The sequence below is a fragment of the Perca flavescens genome, chromosome 16 (genome assembly GCF_004354835.1).
Source record: "Perca flavescens isolate YP-PL-M2 chromosome 16, PFLA_1.0, whole genome shotgun sequence".
NCBI classification, from domain to species: Eukaryota; Metazoa; Chordata; class Actinopteri; order Perciformes; family Percidae; genus Perca; species Perca flavescens.
Genome location: NC_041346.1, coordinates 19,104,641 through 19,132,215, shown reverse-complemented (window position 1 = coordinate 19,132,215; position 27,575 = coordinate 19,104,641). Strand labels below are relative to the sequence as shown.

The 27,575-nt window shown below is 41.2% G+C and overlaps 1 protein-coding gene across 1 annotated transcript in view; it reads right to left on the bottom strand.

The window, feature by feature from the left end:
- Window positions 1-5,640: 5,640 nt before the first annotated feature.
- dnm1a (dynamin 1a) overlaps window positions 5,641-27,575 on the bottom strand; it is a 48,669-nt gene continuing 26,734 nt past the window's right edge. The window contains exons 14-20 of the mRNA XM_028601136.1: window positions 27,421-27,534; window positions 10,472-10,581; window positions 10,157-10,268; window positions 9,420-9,590; window positions 9,064-9,305; window positions 8,649-8,852; window positions 5,641-5,865 (exon numbers count right to left, since the gene is read on the bottom strand). Of these exons, the coding sequence (XP_028456937.1) occupies window positions 5,835-5,865; window positions 8,649-8,852; window positions 9,064-9,305; window positions 9,420-9,590; window positions 10,157-10,268; window positions 10,472-10,581; window positions 27,421-27,534 (984 nt within the window). The 3' untranslated portion in view covers window positions 5,641-5,834. The remainder of the gene's footprint in view (window positions 5,866-8,648; window positions 8,853-9,063; window positions 9,306-9,419; window positions 9,591-10,156; window positions 10,269-10,471; window positions 10,582-27,420; window positions 27,535-27,575) is intronic.

Below are 27,575 nucleotides of genomic sequence, written 5' to 3'. Positions count from 1 at the left end.
TCTGCACTCATAATTCATGGCCTCATCTCAAATGTCTATACACTTTTTTTTTTTTCCTTTCCCCCTCATCAAAGCTGCTCAACCATAACTGAGTCCTAACTTAAATTTCATGGGGTCTTTAAGTTTCTAAACAAATTGACACTATTGAGTAGAGCCTGTTCTTTCCTGTTACATGTGCTTATAGTTCCACATATCAGAGATGAATTAATGCACATCCTTTACAACTGGACTGTGTGAGTGTACATCACGTACGCGTGTGTTTCCTCTTCTGCCGAAGTTGTTTTTTTTGTAGAGTTCTATCAGATTATATAAGAATGATTGCACTAAAACTGTACAAAGCTTCTCATTCAGCTCTGTCCTCTGTGGCTGGTTGGACAGTGACGTTTCTAACGAAACCTGCTTAATAATTCCTGTTGAGGAAAAAGGGAATCCTATGAAGCCGCACTCTTTAAGCTGAGGGTTCTGTGTGTGTGTGTGTGTGTGTGTGTGTGTGTGTGTGTGTGTGTGTGTGTGTGTGTGTGTGTGTGTGTGTGTGTGTGTGTGTGTGTGTGTGTGTGTGTGTGTGTGTGTGTGTGTGTGTGTGTGTGTGTGTGTGTGTGTGTGTGTGTGTTGCATTCACAGGATGAATTGTAAATATGAATAGGTGACATTAATGAGATTGCTCAGTTCAAAAGGTTGTGATGTTATTCCCAAAAGTGTGGACCAATCAGAATTTGAGAAAATGAACAACTCTTTCCAAAACTACACCCATTACTGTTCATATTAATTTAGTAACTTGAATTTGCAACACTCCTATGGGCATTGGAAACAAGAAATTAGTTAGGATCCCAACATTGACATCCTACCAACTTCCTTGTTTACTTTTTCTTAAACTTAAGACATCGCAGGTGTCTAGCCTTGAGGGAGATGCTCATATTCACAAATGTAGATTGGAGGATGGATTAATTGATCAACAATGATCTCTTTCCTTTTGCAACTAAAACCCATAGCTATTTTTTTTTCTCCCCCATTTCAGATGAAGTTATGGCAGAGGCCTTTGGTTTTTAAGAGTCTTTCCATGATTTTAATATGCAAAGACATGAGGGTCTCACTGCGAGTCATACAAAAATCCTACAGACTACTTTTGGAGGTATTTTAACCTTCTCATTTGGATGTCATTTTAAGATCCTCTCTGTTGTGTTTACTTTAAGGTAGCACACGTTTGTAAGTTATTATTGCACACTTGATATTGATCACTAACTGCAACAGGACAGAAAGCAATAGTGCAAATTTTGGTATTTTAAGCAAAATGTAATATGTGGGGGCCATATATACTTGGTGTTTTTTACAAGCAAAGTAAACAGCGCTGTGTTCACCCTAAACCACAGCACTTCGTTAGGAACCGGTGGTTTTTCAATACATTTACCTAATCATTCTTGATTTTAAAAATTCCTCGCTTCTTAGCATTCTGTCACTTTTTGGTTTCCTTTGAAACATGCCACAAAATATGATTTGATTACATTTTTCGTTCATTTTGTTTCTTTTGTCAGACAAAGAGGTAAATAATAAAATCCTTTTATTGTTGTTTCGGGGCTTGTAAAATAACAAGACAATATGGATACAATTACTTCCCACACTCTAATTCACTGTTAAATATGTTATGTGTGATTGAAACAAATAGCAAGGAACCATTTATTGTCTTTACTGTAAATGAGGTGGTGTATATACTGTAACTGTGTAACATATTGTATATTCATTATGCCTGGTGTGTGGGGGAAAGCTGCTCTGCCATGTTTACTGGCAGTGTGGACCGTGTGTCTGAAAGTGAGCTCAGAGTCAAGGCTTTGGCGGTTACTGACTGGCTGTGATTTAATACAAAGATTGACTAAAAAAGCGAAAATGTTCTATTTATTTGGAATAAGTTAGTATCTCAACTAATCAGTTTTAATGTAAAATAGAAGCGACGGATGGAAATGAAGGATCATTCAGAGAACTGATTTGTTCGAGGGCTGCTTCTGACAGAAGCTTTCTGAATAGTTTTTTTTCCTTGAGTAATATTTTCTCCCTTTCTCCTGAATAAAACTGATTGAGCAACTTGAACACATTGTGTCTTGATTTCTTAATTATTTTGATACTTTCGGTAATGTTGGCAATAAAGACACAGCAGGCAATTGGACTTGTCAGAGTAGGAAAAGCACACGTGTTGCTAATAACATTAACAAGGGCTCCATCATGTTACATGCACAGTAACAAAGCAGCTAAATAGAGTTCAGCCATCGTTGATGTGATTATTAACACCTGTGCTTTTCCTACTGTGACAAAAGCACAATTAAATACCCAACAAACTATTATTATAATTAAATGCTCAGTGAAACCCGTTTTGGCTATATCATTTTTAAACAATCTCATATTACTAAACAGTTTTTTTTCTGTTCAGGGGATCAATGTGGAATTCCTTAACCTTCAGAACTCAATCTGGATCCTGACAGATCATTTTAAACTTAAACCAAACACAGTTTTTAAAAAAGGATCAGTCTTGTAAATATGAATGATCTGGTGCTTCTTGTTTTATGGTGCTTTATTGTATTAGTTTATGTCTTGTTTGGTCTGTATTTTTTATTTTTTGCTAAGTCTTGTGTTTTTAATGTACGTACCTATTGTTGAGTTTGTATTTTGCACTATGTATTTGTTGTTGAGTTTTATGTCTTTTAAAGGCCCATCTAGAGACGTGCATTGCAAATCAGCGAGGCTATAAATGTGTGTGGCATTAGTTTATGCTACATAATTGTCCCTATACAAATAAACATTAAATATACAATTGACAACATTATTTTTTTCTGAGTTTGGTAGATCCAGATTTCAAACGCATGTGCCGGAAGTTTGGGGGTTACTATAGATGTTTTTGTTGCTCCTTTAAATTTCAATTCAGTGCCTGGTTAGCTCAGTTGGTAGAGCGGGTGCCCATATATAGAGGTTTACTCCTCTGCGCAGCGGCCGCAGGTTTGACTCCGATCTGCGGCCCTTTGCTGCAGGTCATTCCCCCTCTCTCTCCCCTTAAAAGTCTAAGCTGTCCTATACAATTAAAGGCCTAAAATGCCCAAAAATATTATTCTAGAAATCTAGACGCACCCTAGCGGCAGCAAATTTAATTTGCAGCCAGGGGGGTCTAGGCACTCTCCGTTGGCTTGCGAGCTGGAAAAACCAAACTCTGGTCAGGCCAATCACATCGTGTATAGAGTCGGTGGGCGGGCTTATGGCTGCTGCTGCTGGGAACAGCGATCTTCTGGAAGACTTGGAGTTAAGCTTTTCTTTGAGAAAAGAACAAAAAACGGCACTGAAATCATTCTTAAAAAAGGAAGATGTGTTCGGAGTTTTGCCGACCAGATACGGCAAAAGTTGAATCTATCAATAAGCTTCTCTTCCTTCTTCGTTGCTCTGCCTGGTTTTAGAGCTATCCTATTGCGTGCAGAGAGAATTTGAAAGACAACCATTTATCCCGCCGCTCGGATTGAGCCCTGTCAATGGTGAGTTCCCAGACCCAACATCTTGATGTGGGTCTGGCTTGTCAGGCTACAAAAATATATCTTTAAAATTCAATTCAGTTCACCTCCCTCCTCCCTGCTGTTTACCACCATAAAGAACACATAAAGGAAACTTCTTTCAGTACACAGAGGTGTTTAATGTGTTGACAAAGCACAGTAGTCCTGCAGCGTAAAGTCATCGTTCCATCCACAGCAGTTTAAACAAGACACAGGACCTGGTTGTTGCAGGACTTCACACATTCACACTGTCCCTTTCTGCTCTTCTACACATACAGAGAAACAAGAAAAAACTAAACAAAAACCTCTCTGCTACCAGCTAGAGTATCAAACAACCTGGCAATGTCCATATATATATATATACTGCATTACACATTTTTATAAGTTTTTCAAATATTTCCTTATACACATAATCATTTATTCATAATAATTTAAATATTCAGCAGACTAAATTCTCTAGACAGTGGAAGTACAATTCTCATAAGATGCACCACACATATACATAATAACACATTAAGATATGTCCATATTTACTGTTAAATAATAAGTAGAATATGCTTTGTTGTGTTTGCGTTGCAGTTGTGGAGTACTAAGATGTACAAGGGGTCACTGAAGTGTTTTTTTTAAATGGTTAAAATGACATCAGTTTAGGTTCAGAGATGGGTTTTTGTGGCTGGTGGGTTGCTTATTTTTGTTTGGGGTCAAAATACGACACATCACACTGACAGCAAAGTTCAGTTGCAGAACAGCTGAAAAGAACGGTTGAACTGACAGGCTCTCAGACAGCAATGTGAGGGGAAACAGGAGGAGCGTTTTGATAGTTTTATGCATAGACTGTGGCTGTTTTCATGTTCTCACTCACCCACGTGGCCACTGAGAAGGAAGAAAAGAAGAAAAAAAACAACAGAAAATAAATACATGCTGATCATAAACCTGGATAAAATGCTAAACGTTTTCCCAGTCAGTATATCAGAGGATTTGATGCATAATGTGATTGGAACTGACTTAGAAACACACTCCAAATATATATATATATATATATATATATATATATATATATATATATATATATATATATATATATATCATTCCCTCCGAATAAAAAGGATGTATGAGGAGCTATTGAACAGTCTCTGGGTGCGAGACACCCAGGCCACAGATTCCCTTCTTCTCAGTTGAAATATACTCTGATTCTTGTGTGACTGGTGTCATGCAGCTGTCTGCAGAAGGATATTCCACATATTGCACTTTCTATTCAGATCCCGCCTCGATAAGATAACACAATAACAAAGTTTTTGTAATGAGGAGGAAAGTGGGAGAAGGGCCATGGGAGGTGCCTCTTTGAGGCAAAAAATAAGAGAGAAAAAGATTGGGAAACAATTTTCATTGTTGCATAGGTTCTGTGGAAGCACAGACAACAGAGTTTTCGAGAGGTGGATGTGACACAGTTATGTGAACTATTTGGCTGTCCACTCAGAATGACTCTACTACACAAGAAAGTTATGACCTAGGTGAATTTAGTGACAGTGAGGCCTTCTGGATACTACAACAGATGATGATCACTTCAGTCCTAATGCAAGGGGAGGAGGAGGAGGAGTGGGGGACTGAAGAGCAGCAGCTCTTGTCTGTCCAGGTATCTGGGAGCGAGGAGTCTGTGATCCTTTCCCCCCTTATTTTGTTAAACACACAAGTGACCGAATTTTTTTTAAAGAAATCAGGAAAAAAATAACATAAAAGAAACATATGATAAACAAATGTTAAAAAGAGGAAAGAAATAAGTCAGACAGCAGCCAGAATACCCATGGGAAAGACTAGAGTATAATGTAATACTCTACACTAAAGTGTCATGCTCAGTATGGACGTCTCCCACCTTAGGTTTAATTGCAGGAACACATAGTCTGTATGTATTTGCTTGTATTTATACAGTATATGTGTGTGTATTTATGTAAGCAGTGTGCATGCGCATGTGGGCATACACTCAAAAATGTATCAATTATTTATTTTATATTCTCTAAATAGTTTATTTAAATTCTGAGGGGAGGGGTGCAGCATGTTCGTATGTCAGTCATGCAGGTGTGTTTCAAGTATTCTGCGTGTCTGTGTAAAACAGAAGTGTGTGTGTGTGTGTGTGTGTTGTGTTGTGTGTTGTGTTGTGTGTTGTGTGTGTGCGTGACTTGTAAGGGAAAAGTAGGAGCAGGAGAAGGGAGCCGGCTCAGGTCGGGTATAGCAGAAAACGACAGGAAGGTGGCACTGTTGTCCATGGCCTCTCATCTGGAGGTGGGACGGACAGATGGAGAGGGGGAGGAGCTCAGAGGTCTAGTGGGTTGGAGAAGGTGGGGGTCTCCGACTGCCATGGACACACAAACACACAAGAACAGATGCATAGAAGAGAGGATGGAAAAAGGTTGGATTAGTGTTTTCAAGGTGTTTGCAGTCTTCATTTAAACTTTATACTTACATGTCGTTATTTCAGGGCCCCTATGTGTTAATCATGCACATACACATAAATACAGTACTTTAATCACAAGACAGCCACTTATATCATAAGATACCACATGGAAGGAAACCCAAATACACAACCAACATTAAAAAGGTATCAGGCTCAGTTAGCATGGCCACAATGCAGGTAATGTATGTTTTCACAAGATGATTGACAAGTAAGCATACATTTTGGGAAGTTTGACTGGTTTTTGGAAGTTGGCTTAGCTTAGCATAAAGACCGTGAAGAGTCTTGGCTACTTTACACTTTGTTATTTGTTCAAATTAAACAAACGAGATATAATGTGTTAATTAGTGAGCTTTAAAAGGGGCTGGTAGGTGGATTTTGTTATCTTTGGGCAGGGCCAGGCTAACTGTTTCTCCGTACTTCCAGTCTTTAAGCTAAGCTAAGCTAACTGGCTGCTGGGAGTAGCTACATATTTACTGTACAAATATTTATGTTATCGATATTCTCATCTAACTCTTGGCAAGGAAGCAAATAAGCCTATTTCCCAAAATGATTGAACTTTTTTTTTTAACTTCTATTTTTTTATAAAAAAGAATACGTTTTTCTGCCCAGTTTAGTTTGTTTTTTTAAATGAATCAGTGTCTACTCACAACCCCTTTTCACAGGTTGCATATGTCTATAAATTGCAAACAAAGAGTGATGTTCCCATGGGCAGATTATGAGACAATGGTCCCCTGGGCACAGATATGCAAAAGGCCCACCACCTCACCTACAGCAAGACTTTATAGTTGTTAGGCTCTCTTTGTAGTCATTTTGTGTGTCTTTGTAATTTTTTTTGGTTTGTGGTTGTTGTGCCACTATTCATTTTGGGTCTTTATGTGTCTCTTTACAGCAGTTATAAAGAGACACATAAAGTTGTCTTTGTAGTCTTTTGTGTCTCTATGTAGTCTTTTTATGTTTCTTTGTGGTCATTTTGAATCTCTTTGTGCTCGGTATGTGTCACTTTGAGTGACATTATGTAGGTGAAGGCCAAGGGCCCCCTGACACTTGGGCCCCTGGGCCTGTGCCCGGTAGACCCGTTCAGTAATTCATCCATGGATATTCCCCTTTCAGATTGTTTCATTTAAATTGGTTTTAGAGGCCTGAAAAGCAAAAAACGATTCCTTATTTCCCTAGAAAAAGGTCCGGTTGAGAATCACCAGCAGTGCTACCTGCACACTCGCTAAATTAGGAACTGAACGTTGATATTGACAGATGCCATGACTTTGAACGACAACATCAGACACTCAAGAGACAGGGATGAGTGGGATGTCATGGCATTCATACGTCACATACAGTACAACACTAACACAAACGATAATAATCTTTAAGTTTTGGACAGTTGGATCTTGTCTAACCTGTTGCTGCTGTAATGTGAGGAAATTTCACAAAACGCCACAAGACACTTTTACACATTCTGACATACTGAATACCCCTTCAATAAAAATATCAGCATTGACTCCAAAATCAGCTCAAACACTGATGCAAACACACACACACACACCGTCTGAACTGGGTGTGTGTTTGCCCATGCAGCGCTCTGAGAAGAGAAAAGAAAAGTGAGAAAAAGAAAATGGCATGCAGTGAAAGGATGTCTCCTGAGAGGAAGAAAAAGAAGGAAAGTGGTCATGATGATGATAATGATGATGATGATGGCGGACAGTACCCAACGTACCAGAAACGTTAGTCCTCATTGGTCAGTGATAGTGATTCTGTAGAAGGAACCATAGTCATGTGTGGGGACAAAGGTGTAGTGCGGAAAATAGGGATGAAGAGGAGGAAGAGAGAAAAGGAGTGCAAACGGTTACAGTGCAGGAAATGACCAATGTCACATGTGCTCAGCTCTCACTTAGGACAGACCACAATACGGGATAGAAAGAAATCAGTTCACTACTGAGGATTTTGAGTAAGAGTTTTTGTGTCCATCTAATTTCTGAAGGTGCATTTGCCAGTGAGAGCTTTGCTCAGCAACGTTAGTGTCTCCTACTTCAAAGGAGGCAAGCTGCTACTCAATCAATAGGCCCAGGATAAAGAAGTTAGCAAGCTCACGAACCAAGACAAGCACAAGGCAGATACAGTTAATGGAGAATAGAAAAGAAAAACGCTCATTCCACTCACTGATTTTTCTTAAAGAAAGGCACACAATTCTTAACTATTCAGATGAGGACAGCAGTGAGGTGGGTGTAAGCCAGGAATAGTGGAGTGTTATATATCATTGGTGATGGTTGACAGCGTGTTGAAAGTTCAAAGTGGTGGCAGAAAGGTACCAACAAGTTACCCAAACAACTGTTTACCCAAACCAAGAGAAAAAAATGAGGAAAATAGTCCACTGATCATGAGTTTTATCACGGTCTATCCATCTATTTAGGGATCTCTATCAATCTATTTGTCTATTCATCTACCCTCTATCACAACCATAGCTCTCCACTTCCATTTACCTCCTTTATCCCCTCATCCAGGTGTCTTCACATCCCCCTTAGTAACAGAGAGTATCCACACTTCAGGTTGGATAGCTTGGCATAATATTATAAGTAGTGGTTTGGATGTTAAAATCGGTGTAAAACCTACTGAAACCTACTTTAAAATATGTTGGCGTGAGGAAGGTTTGTTTGTTTGTTTGAAAGGCCTCTCCTGTTTTCACTCACCTGGGCACACTTGGGGGTGCGCGGTTAGGCCGGGAGGGCACGGTGGGTGGTGGCCCACTGTAAGGGTCCGGAGAAGCCCCTGGGCGAGATGGGACTGGGGGTCCCCCAGCGGGAGGAGGCCCAGGTGGAGGCCCACGAGAGACCGGGCGGCCCGGAGGTCCCGGTGGAGCCCTGCGGTTTGGAGTTGGACTGGTGGCTGGAGACCTGGAGGAGAAGGGGCGAGACATAAACCACTGCACTAACAAAAATGAAACAACCAATCTGATAATAGTATGCAAAGCTCATATTTTAAGTGAATTAAATAATTATTTAGAAAATAATAACTTCAAGGGTAAAAAAAAAGAAGCCATCTGGTCCCACCAAACATTCCCCAGCCTCTAATGCTCTTCCTCTGTCTATTCTCGTTGTGCCTTACCTTCCTCCGGAGCCACTCCGCTGCACCTGCAGCCAGGAGTCATCCACGGGAGGCGGCATGGTGGTGGTTATGGTGGATGTGCTGATGTCACCGATGATGTTGAGGGCCTCCCGCAGGGCGTGGTACATCCGCAGCATCTCGTCGCGGTGCTGGGCCTGCTCCTGAGACTCCTCCATCAGCGAGTTCTGGTCGCCGCACGAGTACAGCTGGGCCAGCAGCTCTGCGTTGATGAACTCTTTAGTCTGGTCGAAATGACAAAGTTTTGTGATGAAAGTTAAAGTTTTTCTTTTTACAGATCTATGTTTGGAACGTATATAAATCTGAAAGAGCTGACAGTTGAAAAATGTCCAACTCACATTGTTAATCATGAGGTGCATGATGGTCTTCGGCATCAAGTCGCGGACGGTCTTGTTGACGATGGCCATGTAGGAGTCAACCAGGTTACGAATGGTCTCCACCTGCCGCTCCAGCTGAGGGTCCATGCTGTGCATTATGTTGTCAGAGCCATTTTCATCACTGCCTTCACTCTGTGGAGACCAATGAGGGAGGGAGGAAGAGGACATAGAGTTTAACTTCAGCGTAGCTTCAGCAAGAGAGAGAGTTAGAGAAACAGATTGTAGATACGGCATACAAGGTAAAAGGTGACTGCCAAACACAACGTCTTCCTGAATAATTGTTTTAGGGTGAAATGTTATTTCAAAGACACATGATAAAAATGCAGGATGCAGACCAAAATAACATACCTTTCCTTCTTTCTCCTATAAGCTCAAACAGCGATGAGGAAAACAGACATCGAAAGAGGACAGATACAGTATTGCATGAGAGACGTGACAACATTTAAATAGACTTAAAATAAACATCAACAACTCAATGAAAAAATTTTAATAATTATTAGCTTTACTTTTAGTTTATGCGATTTGGAAATAATCAAGGTAAATAATGTGTTGTGTTTATGGTTTCATACTGTGTCAGTATGAAGTCACTCCAATCATTAAAGCCAAAATATCAACTTACAGGTACTATCTCATTTATAAATTTCCAGTCCTTAGCTTATATATGTATGCATAAAACAAATACTTTGACAAAATCTTACCGTGACCCGTTCAGGATAAACTCCAGCTCTGAGGAAGGAGGCTTTCCAAGCATCAATGTCTTCCTGAGTCTCACAGGCCAGCTCCAGCTGACGGTAGTCTTTATACACATTCCTGTGGGCACACAATGCTGAATGTTCATCTTCATGTTTTTTTTTTATATTATTCTCTATACCCCATTTTTTTTTTTTTTTTTTGCATTTGTCTGAACAAATAATGGAGATTTAATTTTAACTTGGCTGGAAAATCACCATTGTCATTTGATCTATAACGTGTATCTGCTGTGTGTATGTATATTGATGTGTGTGTAATAGCACCTCTGTTCGGTGTTGAAGAGGGCAAAGATGTGCTTGCTGGACATGAAGCCTTTCTCCACATCACGCAGCTTCAGGTTGTCCACCGGCAGCATGTACTTCTTCTCCTTCTCCTGCAGGAGGCGAAAGAGAAACACACAGGGTGCACGTGTGAGTGAGGGAAAGAAAGAAAAAGACTGACTTGCTCCATTAATGAGGAATTTGGCTAAATAGTAAAAACAGTCATAGAGATTTATTTTGCACTGACAAAATGAAAGAGCCACTGCAGAAGCCGATGCTGCATTATAATCATTATGGGATGATTGATTTACTACTCAATAGATATACTTAATATTGTAAGAGAAACAATGACAATGAGGAACTATATTAAAAGTGACAACAAATTATGATGAAAGAATTCAGGGGAATTGGGAGTGAATGCTCACATATTAAATTTAACATCAGGAAAAAAAGAGAAGAAAAAGGCAAGAGAGACAAATAGGAAAGTCACACATAACCCTCAAGTCTTTGGTTTTGATTACAGTTGTGCAAAGTAAAAAAAAAGGGGGGGGCGAGCAACAAATGAGAAACACACACATACACAGAGAGAGAGAGAGAGAGAGAGAGAGAGAGAGAGAGAGAGAAACCGCGTTCCACTGTAGAAATCTCTTGTACTTGTAAATCTGCACACAACATATGATATCCAGACATCCAACTTTGTATGAATCAGAGAACCTCAAAGTTATTCAGCTACAGTCTGACACATGCCAGCACTCTCTTTCTCACTCTCTCTCTCAGACGCACACGCATGTGCACACACACACACACACACACACACACACACACACACACACACACACACACACACGTTTATTTATGTCCACATGAAGAAAAGTGGTAAAGGGACACAAATATTACAGATGCAGTACAATATATACGCAAACTCGTGGACCAGTGGCATCCAGCAGGTCTTCACAATATCACTTAATACTTAAATACTTAATACTCAGTTCTTAAGGGTATAAGTAGCAACGTCACCGCCATATGTGACGGCTGCCAATAATAGCAGATATGGCACACTACTTTGCAAGCTGTTTAGCCCTCTTTTTGGCCATCCCAAGTTGTTGCAGCGCTCTTACTACCAACCTATGTGTGTGTCGTAGGCTACCAAATATGAAAACAAGTAGTCTGCACCTACAGCCTAGCTCTGAGATGGTGTTTAGGAGTGGTTGGTATTTAACTACCTTGGTGTAGAAAGCCTCCTCCATGCTGGAATCAAAGGTGCAGCCTACCTCCAAAATGTACACCTCACTGGACTCCTCATTGATAATAACAACATCTGGTGTATTGGCAACCAGATGTAAGAAAGTACTAGGGCTACTATTGCAGTGCTGAAACATGGATGCTTTTACCTGAGAATGTTTGTACTTATTCTTACTGAGGGTGGAAATGGTTTGATATGTCTTTCACTTTGTTTTATTTGTTACAAATTAAGTTTCTTTACCATGGATGCTTTTGCGTGTGTGAACGTTTTACTATCGGCAGTAAAATTAGTATTAAAAAAAGAGAGAAGGTGAGTGAGTTTCTTTAAACACACACACACACACACACACACACACACACACACACACACACACACACACACACACACACGCGGGCATACATACACACACAGAAATATGCAAAACAGCACCTTTGAGCGTAGTCTCTAACTAACCTTAAAACCATCTGGATAGCTAACCACGGGCCTGCCCTGCCCAACCCAGTGAGTGTGTGTGTGTGCGTGCGTGCGTGCATGCGTGTGTGAAAGAGAGAGAGGGAGACAGAGGGTTTTGTGTGCGACCAAACTCCTTCTTCAAAGGATTTATGACTTGCAGCCAAATGTTCATATCCCCTAAATGCATGTAAAACACACACACACACACACACACACACACACACACATTTGGCTGTGATGGTACATCCAGGTGTCCACTATACAAAAAAAACTAAACAAGCAGTCGCCCCAGACTGCTGACATCATCATTTATACGGCAAAGAGGTCCCCGTCCTCCGTCTTTAAGTTTGTTCAGTATTTCTCCATCTTCCTCCTCTTTCCCCTTGTTCCCTCTCTGGTTTTCCCTCTCCATTGGAGTGAGCAACCTTGGACTGATTCATACATTTTCCTCTCCTCTGGCCAGTAAATCCAGTCAGGAGAATTGGAAAGGGAGGAGGAGGAGGAGGAGGAGAAGGGGGACTGGTGTGTGCATGATGCGGGAAAAGTACAGAGAAACTGAACTAAAACAGAAACAGAATGGCAAAGTATATGATAAAAACAAGCTAGACATAATAATGTTAAGACAACTGTTAACTGGTTATTACTAGAAAAAGTTAGAAGAATTAGGTTTGATGCACCTACAAACAAGAATTGTCAGAAAAGAAAAACAACAAATAAGAGGGCATGCATGTATTAGTATTATTGCAATATCCTCAACAGTTTTACCACTTCTGACAAATTATCAGGATTTCTCTCGTCAATCAGTCCTTCTTGCATGTGTGTGTTTTCATGTGTGTGTGTAGTTGTGTTGAGGGAAGTCAGGAGTTGAGTGCTTTCCCATATGCTCCCATAAAAGCCAGCCAGCAATAGCAGCCAAATGTACAGATTTACGAAGTTAAGCATGCACACAGGGACGCATGAGAAAACAAACTCAAACACACAGATCACATGCGTTAGCTATTTGAGATACATACTATGAAGTAGACACACACACCACACACTTTATTCGACCTTTATCCGCAGCAATTATACTTGCATGAGACCCAAACTCTGTGGATCAACTTTCAAGAGACAGACACACACATAAACACTGCCAGTGAGGTATGGATGTGTGATGGCTAAACCACTACTGGGTTGTCAGGAGATTTCCCTTCTGTTTGCAATTATCACCATGGAAACAGCCTAAGTGTAATACAAAGGTTTGTGTGTACACTCCAAATGGGCCTGCCAACAACATTCAAATTTGTTGTTTCATTCATTCTTAAAGCAAATGTCACCATTAGAGTCTCTTTTTATTTTGGGGGGATTGCAATTAATATTGTACTGTACCTTAAAACCTTAAAGACATCTTGTGCTTTGATTAAATAACTCAAGTCTCATTTGGTATATTTCATTCATGAAAGATGTTTACTGACAATTATCATTAATCAGCAGTGATATAATTAGTCCTTTGCCTCTGCCCCCTTTTGCATCTTCATGATTCCCTCCAGCGAGTGTCTGTCCTTTTCTGGGACAGCCTTTTTCCACTGCTTTTGGAAGGCGCTGTGGGTGGAAATGTTTTGAATGACGTCATATCCGTGGCGCCTCACGTCTGCTGCAGCATCCACACATATTTTGCTTACAGCAATAAGGAAGCGTTTGGTGAAGGTCTTGCTACCTGTAAGCATCCGTGTGGCTCCAAGGATGTCGCATAACTGGCTGAGGTGCTGAGCTGAGCTTGCTCTAACTGTAGCACTGCGGTGAGTCAGCCCTGCATTCAGCAAGACGTTCATGGTGTGACCGGGGCTGCAGTTTTGAACCATGGCGTCCAGTGCCAGATTTGCCTGCTGCTGGATGAAGGTGTTGGACTCTGAGACTTTTAGTATCAGGGCACAGCCTGTTTCCTCCACCATGTCATCCATAGTCCTCTGGAGGTGAGCATACATCTCACCCAAGGTGGCCATAGCAGCACAGGACACCATAGAGCGCAGGTTTTTAACCTCCTCTAAGACACCCACGCAGACCTTACAAAGTGTGGCCTTCAATATGTCTGGATGGTTCCTTGCAAGATCTTGAATAGATGTTAAACCATACATTTTCTTTTGCCAGTCATCAGAGCTGAGCAGTTTAAAGATATGGGTCAGTGTTTTTTCAGGACTGGACAACGACTGCAGTCGCTGCTTGCCTTCATCGGTCTTTGGAGAAACTCTTACCTGGGAGGGTTGAAATGGTTTGGCTGTGTGAGGAGGAGGAGTGAAGGTGAAAGGCGGCTGAGGGATGGATATCTCAGCAGGACTTTCAACCTCTATTCTGCTGAGACTGTCCGGAGAGCTGGACCCCCAGCCTCTGGCAATCATATCTGCTACCTTAAACGCTTCCTGCCTCAGATGGGCATGAATGGCCTCATCCTCCATCAAGGTACAGAAGTTTTGCTTAGCAATTATTTTAGGAGTCCTCCCGTCCCTCTTGTACTTATAGGTCCTTTGATTACTCGACTCTCGGGCAATCAGATCAGCCACCTTGTAGGCTTCCTGCTTGAGATGAGCATGCATAACCTCATCTTCCATGATCGACCAGAAGCTGTCCTCATCAAAGTTTTCACAAGTCTGCATGTCTATCTTGGACTTGGGCTTCTTCTGACTGCCCCAATATCTGGCAATCAGATCAGCCACTTTGAAGGCTTCCTGCTTGAGATGAGCATAAATGCCTTTATCTTCCATGATCAACCAGAAGCTGTCTTCATCAAGGTTTTCTAGAGTCCTCAGGGCTCCATTGTCTTTCCAGAAATAATGCAAGTTGTCTTGTGTCTCTAGAAAAGCCATTGGTAATGTTGACGGACATACGTGCTTAACAGTCAATAATTCAAATTAACTAAAAGAGTTATGTATTCTGAGTGGCAGAGTGTTTATCATCACACACCAAGTGATGTCACAATGAGACATAATATTAGAATGATGTAGTTCCAACTCCATACACACACACACACACACACACACACACACAGCTACGTAAATATTCTTTCCTGTGTTTGCAACAAATGTGGTAAACTACAGTAAAATATACACTCAGTTGCCAGTTTATTACTGTAGGTATGCCTAGCTAAAAACTAATACAGTCTAATACAACAGCCCTGCAATAATTCCTTCATGGAGGTGATAATGTTTGTTTTTGTTGAAACCGGTGTTGATTCAATTGTATGATAATTTAGGAGGCTGTAGTATGTGTTGCTGTTGAACTGTTTTGCATTATACAGAGAGGTGTTTCTGTTGTTTAGCCCACCCTCACGGATGTAAATGGGGTGGACGAATAGAAACATGTCAGTATAATGCAATACAACTCAATAGTTGAATCAACGCCTCTCTTGAACAGTTTCAACAGAAATTTAGGATTATAACCTTTATGAAGGTAGGATTTCTTGTAGGGCTGTTTAGCTAGGTGTACCTAATAAACTGGCAACTGGCTGTATGTCCGTGTGACTGTGCTTATGTCACATTACCAGTTGAACAAACACAGTAGCATTGGATGCTCTGGATGTGGCTTGCCTTGAGGTTAAAGTGTACCCACCATAAGCCAAACTCACTTATTTATTATGAGGGACTGTGTCAGACAAGTTTATCAAATTTATACTCAATCTGTTTTATCTATCTGCAACAGTTAGCGTGAGAGGAGGTTCATAGATCGGTTCACTCCGTTATTCTGTGGATTATCAGGATAATTCACAAAACTTGCTGTGAACAGGGACAGTACTTTCTACCCAAGAAATAGTCCCTTTAAAAATCATTGGCTATGTGGGTTATCCACAGTGCCAGGAACAGTGATTAAATGTTTTGGAATACAATTCTTAATATCCCCTCTATTATATTTTAATGGAAGCATAAAATAACAGATAACCGATATCTAAACACCACCAGAGTTAGTTGAGAAAATATGTCTTTCAAATTTTAGGTGACCCGACCCTTTAAACTGGGATACTGGTTGTGAAACCTTTAAAAGTTGCCTTGCTCAGTCTTTCCCTTTTAGCATACAACATTACACTGTTCTTCACTCATCCATTCACCCACCTACATGACGGATTTTACTTATTTCCAAAAGCAATGTTTTTGTCATAAATCCTTTTATTTACACCTGAACCATAGGTGTTTTTTTTCTGAACTTTTACACATGCAATATTTTTTACTCACATACACACACACACACACACACACATGCGGGAGCCCAGGCAGTGCACTTGGTAGTTAACCTGTGGTGTTTGGAGCTGTCTGTGAGCGAAGTACTTTCCATGGTTTTATTTTGCTAGTGAGTAATAGCAGGCTCATTATGAAAAGCCAGAGGAAGTTCACTGCTGGATTCATAAAGGAACTTCACCACTGCACAGCGTCCAGAAAACGTCTCAAGCAATAATTCATAATGTGGATGAAATATGGCCTCACACATACACACACACACACACACACACACACACACACACACACACACACACACACACACACATGTGTATGTATAAACACACACATGGGGACCTTACACAAATTGTATCCAATTAACACTTTGAAACAAATCTGAGTAGTTTGGTGGGCAAAACCAAGAAGATAGTCTTTTACGGTATCCATGTTGTTTTAAGAGGCAGCATGTCTTAATGTGTGTGTGTGTGTGTGTGTGTGTGGTGTGTATGTTGATGGGAGTCTGATAGAAAAGTCCTGGTGACTTGGGCCATGGATCAAAGGGCTGCAGAGAAGCCGCACGGCATCTGGGAGCAATAACGCTGCCTCTAACCCTTCATTACCACAAAGACTGGGCCCTGGGTGGCAGCCAATGGCAATTTTCACAACCCTCCTCCTCACCTCCCTCCATTTTTCTTTCCCTCCATTCTTCTACCATTCCCCTATTGAGTTAAAAAAAAATCAAACACAAAGCATTTCTGTAAGTCTTACACGACGGGGATGGGGTTAAGACATAAAAAGGATGGGACTTATGTTTGAAGCACTAGTGCAAAAGCTTGTTTCAATGTTAAATTAGACTAGTCCAGTCAATTTAATTCATTAAGGGCTTTTGACAAGTAGTTTAAAAAAAAATGCTTCATAGAAAACCATTACTCTAAGCATAATACACTTTTGGCAGAAAAAAATAAAGACAGATATTGCTAAGTTTACATAGAATCAAAAATCCCACTAACGCATGCAAAATCTGTGGGTAATATGTCTTTGAGTGACAACATCTAAAGAAATTTAATTAGACTTAATGCCGATTGGACTTTATTTAAAGTAAGCCCACATGTTGCCAACATTAAATCAGGAACAGCAAATAATTTGGCCGAGAGAATTAAGATTGGGAACAGCTAAATTGGAGCTATTTCTGGGACGATGTGTAAAAACACACAGCTGTTGGTGACTCATCGAGCTACAAGGTTGTGCAATAATGCTCATACAAATCTTCTAGGGCAGCCTGCCAGTGTCCGCACTCTCTAATGCTTCATATATCATGGGAAGTGCTACTCTATAACAGTGCAGACACAAAGGTTTTTCTAGCTCGTCTGTCAGCTGCAGACAAATTAAAACAAATCCAATCTGAAATGTCCAGTTTTACACTGATAAAAACATAAATTTCTAATTATGAAAGAATCAGAGTTTAATATATGACATGTTTTGTTTGGCTGGTGAAACCTGTTTTTCATTGCTCCTTCTTTTCTCTCCCAAATGTTTAATCTCAGCTGATTTAGCTGACTCTAGAAAAGTGACAGCCTTTGTGCTCTGCTTAGCTGTTCCTGTGGAAATGAGCACAAACACAAATAAACGTCTTCATGGAGAAAGGAAACGTGGTGTCCACATGACAATGACACATTCAGTGAGCGGCCCGGTTGAAGCACAGGCTGCCAGGTCAGGGATACCTTCCTGTTTAGCAGCTAATTGCCAAGCAGTTAATTATCTGTTCTGTTTACTTCTGCAGAAGGTCAGTGTAACAACCTAAGGGCTGGCGGGATATGTGATCAATCACTGGTGACCACCAAAGAGTAAAAGAAAGAGGCAGGGGGAACCGCAGCCCGCTAACCACATAAACACGTGAAAATCCCCACACTTCTAGCGACTGCTGTCTGATAGAGGGAAAAAGCTCTGTTCAAACTTTGTGTCTTTAGTGTCTCTCCCCTCTACCGAGGAATATTTCAAAGTTCCCCTATAATGAGCTATGTGAACTCACAACTGTGGATTTATATATTCATGTGTAAGCATTAGGAATGACAAATAATGCCTGTGAATAGTTTCTTAGTTTTTACATGTGAAACATTCTTAATTTTGTAATGGCGGGTGCAAAAAAGTAATAATAAAGAGCATCTAAAACTGAAACAGTCACGTCTGAGGTAAATGTTATGTCAGAATACTTGAGGCAAAACGTTTACATATGTACGTGTGTGTGGCAAAGGTTTCACAACGGAAAATGCATATTATATAGAGTCCTAACATGTATTTGTGTATGTGCAAAATTAGGGGAAAACAAGGCAGGTTAATCCTGTTTTACTAACACATTCTCCTTTCATTGTCAGAACTGCATGATCCAAATACAGCAAGACCTAAATTAACTGCTACTTTTATAGTAAAATGCTGCCACAATATAAAATTTGCACTTCTAAATCAAAATTGTTCTGCATACAAAGAGGGTGTGTTGTAATGGAGTATATTTTTATGACATGATTGTGCCAATGGTGGGCCGTGCCAAGGGTGGAGAGGGATTCTATTTTCACTTTACACATTTACAGAAAATCTAGTCTTGTAAAACTTAATATTTATGAACATAAAAATCTCTCACTTATGTCAAGGTTAAATATTCAATTTTGTCATTAAGACAAAAAAAAAAAAAAATATATATATATATAAAAAAGTATGACATATAGACACATGCAACATGAGAATATATATTCTTTAAAAGCTGAACACTTAAGTTCATGCTATGCGCTATTAAACACAAGCAGTAATCTTTAAATGTCTGTCAATCCTTCTTCAAAGGAGGCAGCGAGTCTGCACGGTCTCAAATACACGTAACAAAATTACAAAATACACACACACACACACGTGCACACGCACACAGACACACACACACACAGACACATACACACACACATGCACAGGGTGTATTCAACATGCCAAAAGACATAAGTGCATACGTGTGGTTTCTTTTTATCTGTTACGTGTCTGTTTGGGTCTAATCCCAGGCTATGTTTCTCTAATGATTTTTGTAATGACATTATGCTTTGGATATGCAAGGAACAATCAAGGAGAAAAAAAATCATAATTTACAGACAAACATACATTACTCATTTATCTCATCAGTCAGGCAGGATAAACTTTGAATTATTCACAAACAACCCTGTGTACCTCTTCGACCCACTCTGACACGCTGCGTTCGTCACTCATCTCGTTTTCTTTTGTTGCAATCTCTAACCCACTTTTCTAATGTTTTCTTTTAAAATTACTATCATTTATTCAGTACTAGTTCTGTTACCATTTTTCTATCATTTGGTCCATTATATCTTTCAATCTTCTGAAAGTTAAATGAATACAAATTTGTCTAGCAGAACTTTGTGTTTTCTTCTTTCCAACCCCATTAATCATCTTGTGACCCCTCAGATTTATCTTGTGACACTTTGGAGGGGGCCCGACTCCTAGCTTGGAAAACACTCAATTAAACTGTGTAACCGTATTAAGTAGTTAAAACTAGCTACACGTTGACTAGCTACAATAGCACAATAAATACCTACAAAAATACCTAATAAAACGTTCAGTCACATTGTTCTGCAGAAACCTTGATACTTTAAGTACATTTTGCATGCAGGACTTTTACTTGTAATGGAGTATATTGTATTAGTACTTTTACTTAAATAAAGAATCTGAAGACTTCTTCCACTACACCACTAACCTATTCCTTCAGTTTTTAATTTTGACAAAAAAATAATAATGATATATTTTGAGGGAAAAAGAAAAGAAAAATCAAGCTATTATGTGGTTGACATTTATGTTATCCAACAAGAATAATGGCAATTTGACATGCTATCTGTGATCTTTCACTGTAACTCGGCTGATTGACGGCACTCGCATGAAATACAGGGGATCACATTTTGGTGCAGCCTTGATGGGTTTGGCTGGCTTGTTACACAAATCTACAGTATCACAAGCTTAACCTCGCCACACTGATGCAAACACTTGAAAGATACAATTACACCCACATAAACTGACGGAGTCGTTCGTCAGAAAGTTGAAGTTTTTCATGAAAGTATTAACCAGCACTATTTCATGACAAGACAGAATAAAATGGAATCACACATTACACTCAATGTGTGTGTACTTTCTTAGTACTTCTGGCTTTCCTGATTAAGAGTTTGAAATAAGCTGCCTGCCTGGTCATCCAAACAGTGGAAACAATGTTGGTGCGACCGCAGAGGTCCCCCCTCCCACCCATTAACATTCACTCCTTCCAATCCTTAAACTCCAAACGTAACTGCAACAATCAACAGCGGATTGATTCTCAGCTCCATTTTTCATATTTTTGAAGCTCCTGGTTGCTGGGTATCATTTCGCCTCCTTTTTGCCCCACATTTTTATTGTGTTTCCTTTTTTCATCTCCATTTTCCTCCCCATGTCTCTCGCTTTCCCGTCTCCATGTACTGCTGACTCGTCTCTCCCGGGATTGTGCCTGCTTTGATTTGGAGCTCAGAAACCATAGCTAAAACAAACACAGCCTTGGCCACCTTTGCACATACACACACACACACACACACACACACACACACACACACACACACACACCTGGAAACGCTAGCATTGATTATTCCTATCTGCCAGCGTGAAGAAAAATACCTAAATGTGAGTGTGTGTGTGTGTGTGTGAAACGAAGAAGGTGAAGGAGGCAAACTTTGTCTACTTGTGTCTCTTGAATCCACTTTGAATCACACAGACTTTTCCTTCTCGTCTACACACACACACACACACACACACACACACACTCACTCACTCACACACACACACACACACACACACACACACACACACACACACACACACACACACACACACACACAAAACCTCTTTTGCTCTGGTTCTGATTTACCAGTAGTATGTCACCCTTCACCAGCACCTCTCCCCCCACCCCCCACCAACCTTCGTGTGTGTGTTTGTGTGTGTGTGTGTGTGTGTGTGTGTGTGTGTGTGTGTGTGTGTGTGTGTGTGTTGGGAAGGTTGCAGAGCTGCATAAAGGGCTCTTTATTCGAGTCGGACAGGGAGAGGAAATCAGCTTTAGAAGTAAAAACAGAGGGAGCAAAAGAGAGATGGAGACCACAGGGCTGCACATCTGGAGTTATTACAAGGCTTCCTCCTGCTTGCCAAGAAAACGCCGACATTCCTGCCCTCACTACAAAGACCATGGAGCCTCTGCGCTCACTCCTACACACACATCCATCACTCGAAAACCACATAAACACTCACATGTACCATGGAAGGGACAAACATGCAGACGCTTTACACATACTGTATATGCCTCCACGTGAGCGCACAAATGCAGACATCTTCCCATCTGTCCACATACGCTTTCACTAAAAAGTTCCCTCCCTCGGCAGCCAATCCTTCACTCCCAAACTTTACAACACACACGCCAAATGAATGTGTCTCACTTCCTGTTCACCTTTGACCTTCCACTTTCTCCCCAAAAGCCAGAGAAGAAAGAAAGAGGGGGAAAAACCAGACAGAGGGAGGGGAGAGAGGAAGAGGAGAGGAGAGAGGAGAGGAAAAATGGGGGGCTGGCGAGCTCCTCCTCCTTCTCTCTCCATATCTCCTCTCTCTCTCCTTCCTTTTTCTCCTTCTGTCTCTCGAAGGGGAAACTTGATGGCCAGTCCTTTGCCACGTCGAGCCTCCAGCTGCTCCACCTTGCTCGCTACCGGAGCAGCTTTTTTTTGCTCAGGGAAACTTCGGTAGACAAATCCAAACGACTCAGAAGTCCCATTTAAACACCATCAGCCTGATACAGCCTCAGCGGCAGTGTTGAATGAAAGGACGTCGGGGGATGAATTGGGGCTAGCCAGTCAAGAAGGAGACAAAATAAATCAGCCAAGAAGAATAAGAGACATCGCTGAAGACAGCAAGATGTGTAGAAGAGAGAGGAGATTGTCAAGTCGCAGGTATCCCCTCCACAAGGAGAAATTTCTTTCCGTTTGGCATGTGTCAAGGAGACGAAAGGCTACGTATTCTGGTGTTTTAGTGGGAGGTGTTGGGTCAGACTTAGTATGATCTCAGCTGACCACAACTATTCACTGCTAAGTTTCTAACCATGAGCGATTGAGAGCACTTAGAGACCAAAGAGCTGGCTATTGGGTGTTTCTATATTTTACTGACAGCTTAATCTCATCAGTTTTTTAAACTGTTTAACATCTTCTTTGAAAATCCTGGGTTTTATTTATTTAGTCTTGGCCTGGGGGTCAGTGGGGACAAATCAAATTTAGCTTGTACAAATTTGCGCCAAATGGGGTATGACCCCTTTGTGTGTGTTGATCTTTCTCAATCTCTGTATGTTGTCTGCTTTAATCCATTTTCAGCAAACATACCTAGAAAGGGATTTTACAAGGAAATGGCACCAAGTTGTTGTTGTTGTTTTTTCAAAAAAAATTGAAAATACAATGATACATCAGATTTATTCAATGGATTTATAACACTTAACATCTCCTTGAGTTGTTAAGAAAAATGCATTTCTACGTCTGCTGTTCTCTTCTAGAGCTCCGTCTGGAATGTTGCTTCTCACAGTGGGAAACAGGAGGGAATGTCGTTGAATCTGCCAATCAGTGGCTATCACCTCTGTCTAACCTCTCCTCATCCTCCACCTCCTTCTTCACCTCCCTGCAGGCCCCTTCATCTATCTCTGACATGCTGCTTCTCCTCCAGCCCGCACAAACAGCCTGGTCAGCACTTTGTAGCAGTCAGACTATAAGAGCAGAAGGAGCTGGACTCAGGAGTCTCATACTGGAATCGCAGTGAGTATAGTTTAGAGTGTGTGTGAATGAATCATGACAGCAACTTCATACTGAGATTATCTGTGTGTGCATGAGTAAATCCGTCTCCACAGCACCCTTCAATTGCCCAGCCCGCCTGCCCAGTGTTCAGACTACCTGTTCAGGAAGTAGTGGTTGTACAGTAGTCTGCACATTGGTTAGGCTGGCCGGGGAAGCACGGGACGACTCAAAGTGTCCTAAAGAGGGACACGAAAGAGAGCAAGAGCCCTCCAGAGGGCATCCAGGAGGCACAAGCACATTAGGATGTGGTGACATGCAGCACTACCCCTCGAACATCTGGACAAGCCTGGGCACAAGCCTAAATAAAGCACCCAAAGGCTCCACCACAGAGGCCTGGCTCTCGCCTATCCTGGATTTATGAGTGACGGACACATGAATCCCAAATTATTTTTTTAAACTGTTTACAGAGACATAAGGGTTTCAGTTTATTTTCCTGTTTTTTTTTTTTGTTTTATTGTTTTATTTGTCATTTAACCGAGAGTGAAATCTGATAAAACTGTAAAAAAAAACAGGTTGAAATAGTTCAAATAAAGATGCTTGGATATCTATTTGACATTGTTTCTATCTTTCTTTTCTCAAGAAAGTTTCACAGTCACAGAAATTAAACAAATACTACTCCACAAAATGGGAAATCCCATATTGACCTACAGAATCACATTCGCACAGATATAAGTGATGGTTGCATGACATTCCCAACATGTTGTTTATTTTTCTACAAAACGCAAAGATCTAACTCAGAACTAAGACCAAAAAAAGTTCAACCACACAGAAGAAATGAACACTTACCCCAAAAAGATAACCAAAACACACAGTAAACCCCCAGCATTGCACTGCACTCTTGACCAAAATGTACAATTACGTCTCTGCCTTCTCTGCACCAACTTTACCTCAAATGACCATTTATGTGCAGAGAGGCAGGAAGCCACCATACAAAAATGTTGAAATAGAAGCCACTCTGTCATTGTCTATTGGCCATTTTTACGAGTCTTTGTATAGCTCTCCCAAAAAAAGACAGGAAACTGTTTGTGGCTATAGTGTTTGTAGGTGACGTTATGTGAAAGTTTAGCTAGACCCCCTGCCTCGTTTTCCATTATGGTTTGTTTTCTACCTCTTCACCGGGGCCGCAGTTTATCTTCCAGCCCACCTGTCTTTGATAAAGCCAACCCACAGCGTACCATTTTAAACTCCACCTCAAGTACACAAAAGCAAAGTAGAGGGCAGAAACATTCACACGGTGTCCCATCACAGAGCATCGTCTGCAGGAATGAAAACCGCAAACCAACCTGTTTCCATTTAGAGCCCTGCCACTATGTTGCAGCCCCGGGTGCATGCACACAAGCACACATAAGAGCACGCATAGCACATACACAGCAAAAAAAGCTTGCACGCACGCACGCACGCGCGCACACACACACACACACACACACACACACACACACACACACACACACACACACACACACACACACACACACACACACACACACACCTTATGGCAGACATGTTTATGGTGAGTGCTGTTTCCCCCCAGGATGTTTACAGCTGGGATCACCAGGCAAGTCTGGCTTTCTGGCAGCTTTACAGCAGGAGCAGGGAAACCCAGGGGCACGTACACACACACACACACACACACACACACACACACACACACACACACACACACACACACACACACACACACATATACACACACACAAGGGGCACTTTTACAGGCAAAATACAGCCACTAAAAGGCCGGCAAAAAAAACATTTAAACTCATTTATCTGTGTTTCAGTAGGACAAATGAAAATGTCTATACATACACATGAGTTTGATTATAAAAATATAAATAAATATCACAATTGCTGACAGTCTATAAAATCAGTTATGTCTGTCTTTTTTAAGTACATTTTTGTTTTCTTTTCAACCATTTTTTCTCCATTCACATCTCCCTCCCTCTCTCTCCCTTTTGGAAGCTTTGAGCTACAGAGCAGCCAGATTCAAAGAATTGGCATGTCCTGTGGTAATACAGACCAGAAGGTTTCTAGGCACATGCACACACACACACACACACACACACACACACACACACACACACACACACACACACTAACCAAAACATCCTGGCACCACTAGTTGGGTTGAAAGTTATTATTAGTGTCTGGGGGTGGTGTGGGCATGTGTGTTTCTGGGAGTGTGTGTGTGTGTGTGTGTGTGTGTGTGTGTGTGTGTGTTACCAGGCTGAGGCAAGGGTTTTCCCCATGACGAGAGGCAGTCAATAAAACGGTGCTGCGCTGTTTTGTGAGTTGGTGTAAAGAAATGAATGTGTCTGCGTGTAAATGCAAAAACTGCATGACAAGATGCACAATCCATTTTTTTCTCTGCAAGCAGTGATACCCTTTTTTATCTAAACATAAAACCGTTTTCAACTTTTTATCAACTGTGTGTATTTTGATATCCATCCAGGTGCACATGTGAGTATAAGCCCTCATGAGTACTCCAACCTCTAGTGTGTGCGCTTGTGTGACTGGACTATTTAAAACTGTTCAGCTTGGATAGAAAACAAAATAGAAAGATTCTTTTTTTTCTTTTTTAAATCACTGCAGTGCCCTTCAGCCTCTGCGCTGAGCTTTAACACCAGCGCCATGTGTTGGTTTTGCCCCCCTCCCTGCACCCATGCAGTTCCATGTTCAAATAAATATACAGTACAAGAAGAGAGGGAAAGACGGAGGGGTGGGGACAGAGGAGAAGTAGAGGGTGACAAGGAAAGAGTGAGACAGAAAGTGAATGGAGAGACGGATAATGGGAGGGAAGGATGAAGAAGAGTTTCCTCTGGTTTGGGGATAAACCTTTGAGGATGTTTAAGGGAGTGATGGGAAATGAGGGGAGGAAAAAGGTATAAAGGGAGGATATAAAAGCAAAACGTCCACCCTAGCCCTTTCACCTCTTTCTCCTCCCCCCGTCCCCCCGTCCCCTCCATGCCCGTACCCCCACCTCTCCTCCCCACTTTCTCTCCCTTCATATGGTCCTTGTTACTCCTGCTGCTAACCAGCTAATAGGAGACAGTTCTGCCTCCTCCCCTCTCCTCTCCTACAATCCAGACCCTCTCTTACTCTGTGCCCCTTCTTTGAAATGAAGTAAGTTTATTAGAAGCAGCTTATATGTGTGTGTGTGTGTGTGTGTGTGTGTGTGTGTGTGTGTGTGTGTGTGTGTGTGTGTGTGTGGGAACAGGGCAGGGCAGGGGGCTCTGGTATGCACATGTGTGTGCCAGCTTCAGTGTCTGACATGCTGGGGGGTCCTGACTCTTTGCAAAGGGCCTTCTCAATGCTACACACACACACACACACACACACACACACACACACACACACACACTTTTGTCAGCGAGTGGAGCAGCTGTGGCTAAGGCCTGGAGACAGTGAGACTGTGGCTAGCTCCTAATAGTTCTGCAAAGCATCATGGGACACCGCTTTGACCAGTTGACCCAGTAACAAAGCATGCTGGGTCAAATCATCTCAGTGTACAGAGGACCAACCATATCCTTGTTTTGCCAGTGGGAAGAGCTGGAATGAAGTTTGGACCAGAAAGTGGAAAAGAATCTCTGAATCTCTCTGATGGAAGCTTGTGGAGAATTAACACATCCAACTGAAATAATTCTCCTGGTATTGTAATTTCTTGGAAAATATTATAAAAGTGCTGTTGTTAAAATGAGATGGCTGGTTTTTAGGTGATTCAGAACCATGTGATGATGTCTCAGGTTGTGCAGTAAAGATGTTGAAAGCTCTTACAAAAAAAGTAATGTCCCAGTATAGTGCACAGAATAAGTCTGATCAAAAGATTACACAACAGTCAATGTCAACTTCTTGACATTTCGATATTACAATTCAGCTATTGAAAATCACTGGGTTGCAGGCATGATTGTGAAATCCTGTGTTTTTCTTCTTTCCAGAAAACCCAATTTACCAATTGTGTATGCCGCTTTGTTCTTTGGACAAGATTACAAAGCAGATAAACAAATGTCTGTGTGTCAATTTGACTGATGCACTGAAGATTTGACTGGCAGCTCTCTGACCGATGATTCACATCATCAGATTCAGTACATCAATCCTGCAGCTCAGAGTGCTACCAGAAATCTGATTAAAAGTGTGCAAATACAGAAATGTGCAGGTGAAAACAATCATCATTTTACATGTGGCTGTGTGTGAACAGCATCTCACCTCATCGTCTTTATACCAGGACAGAGATTCTGCGGTGAGGACAAACCAGTACTCCTTGGCTCCTCCCTTCATGATGCTGATGTTGTTGATGGTTAGCCAACCTTTCCTTATCACCTGAGAGAAACAGACAAACAGAGAAAAAGTAAATAACACAA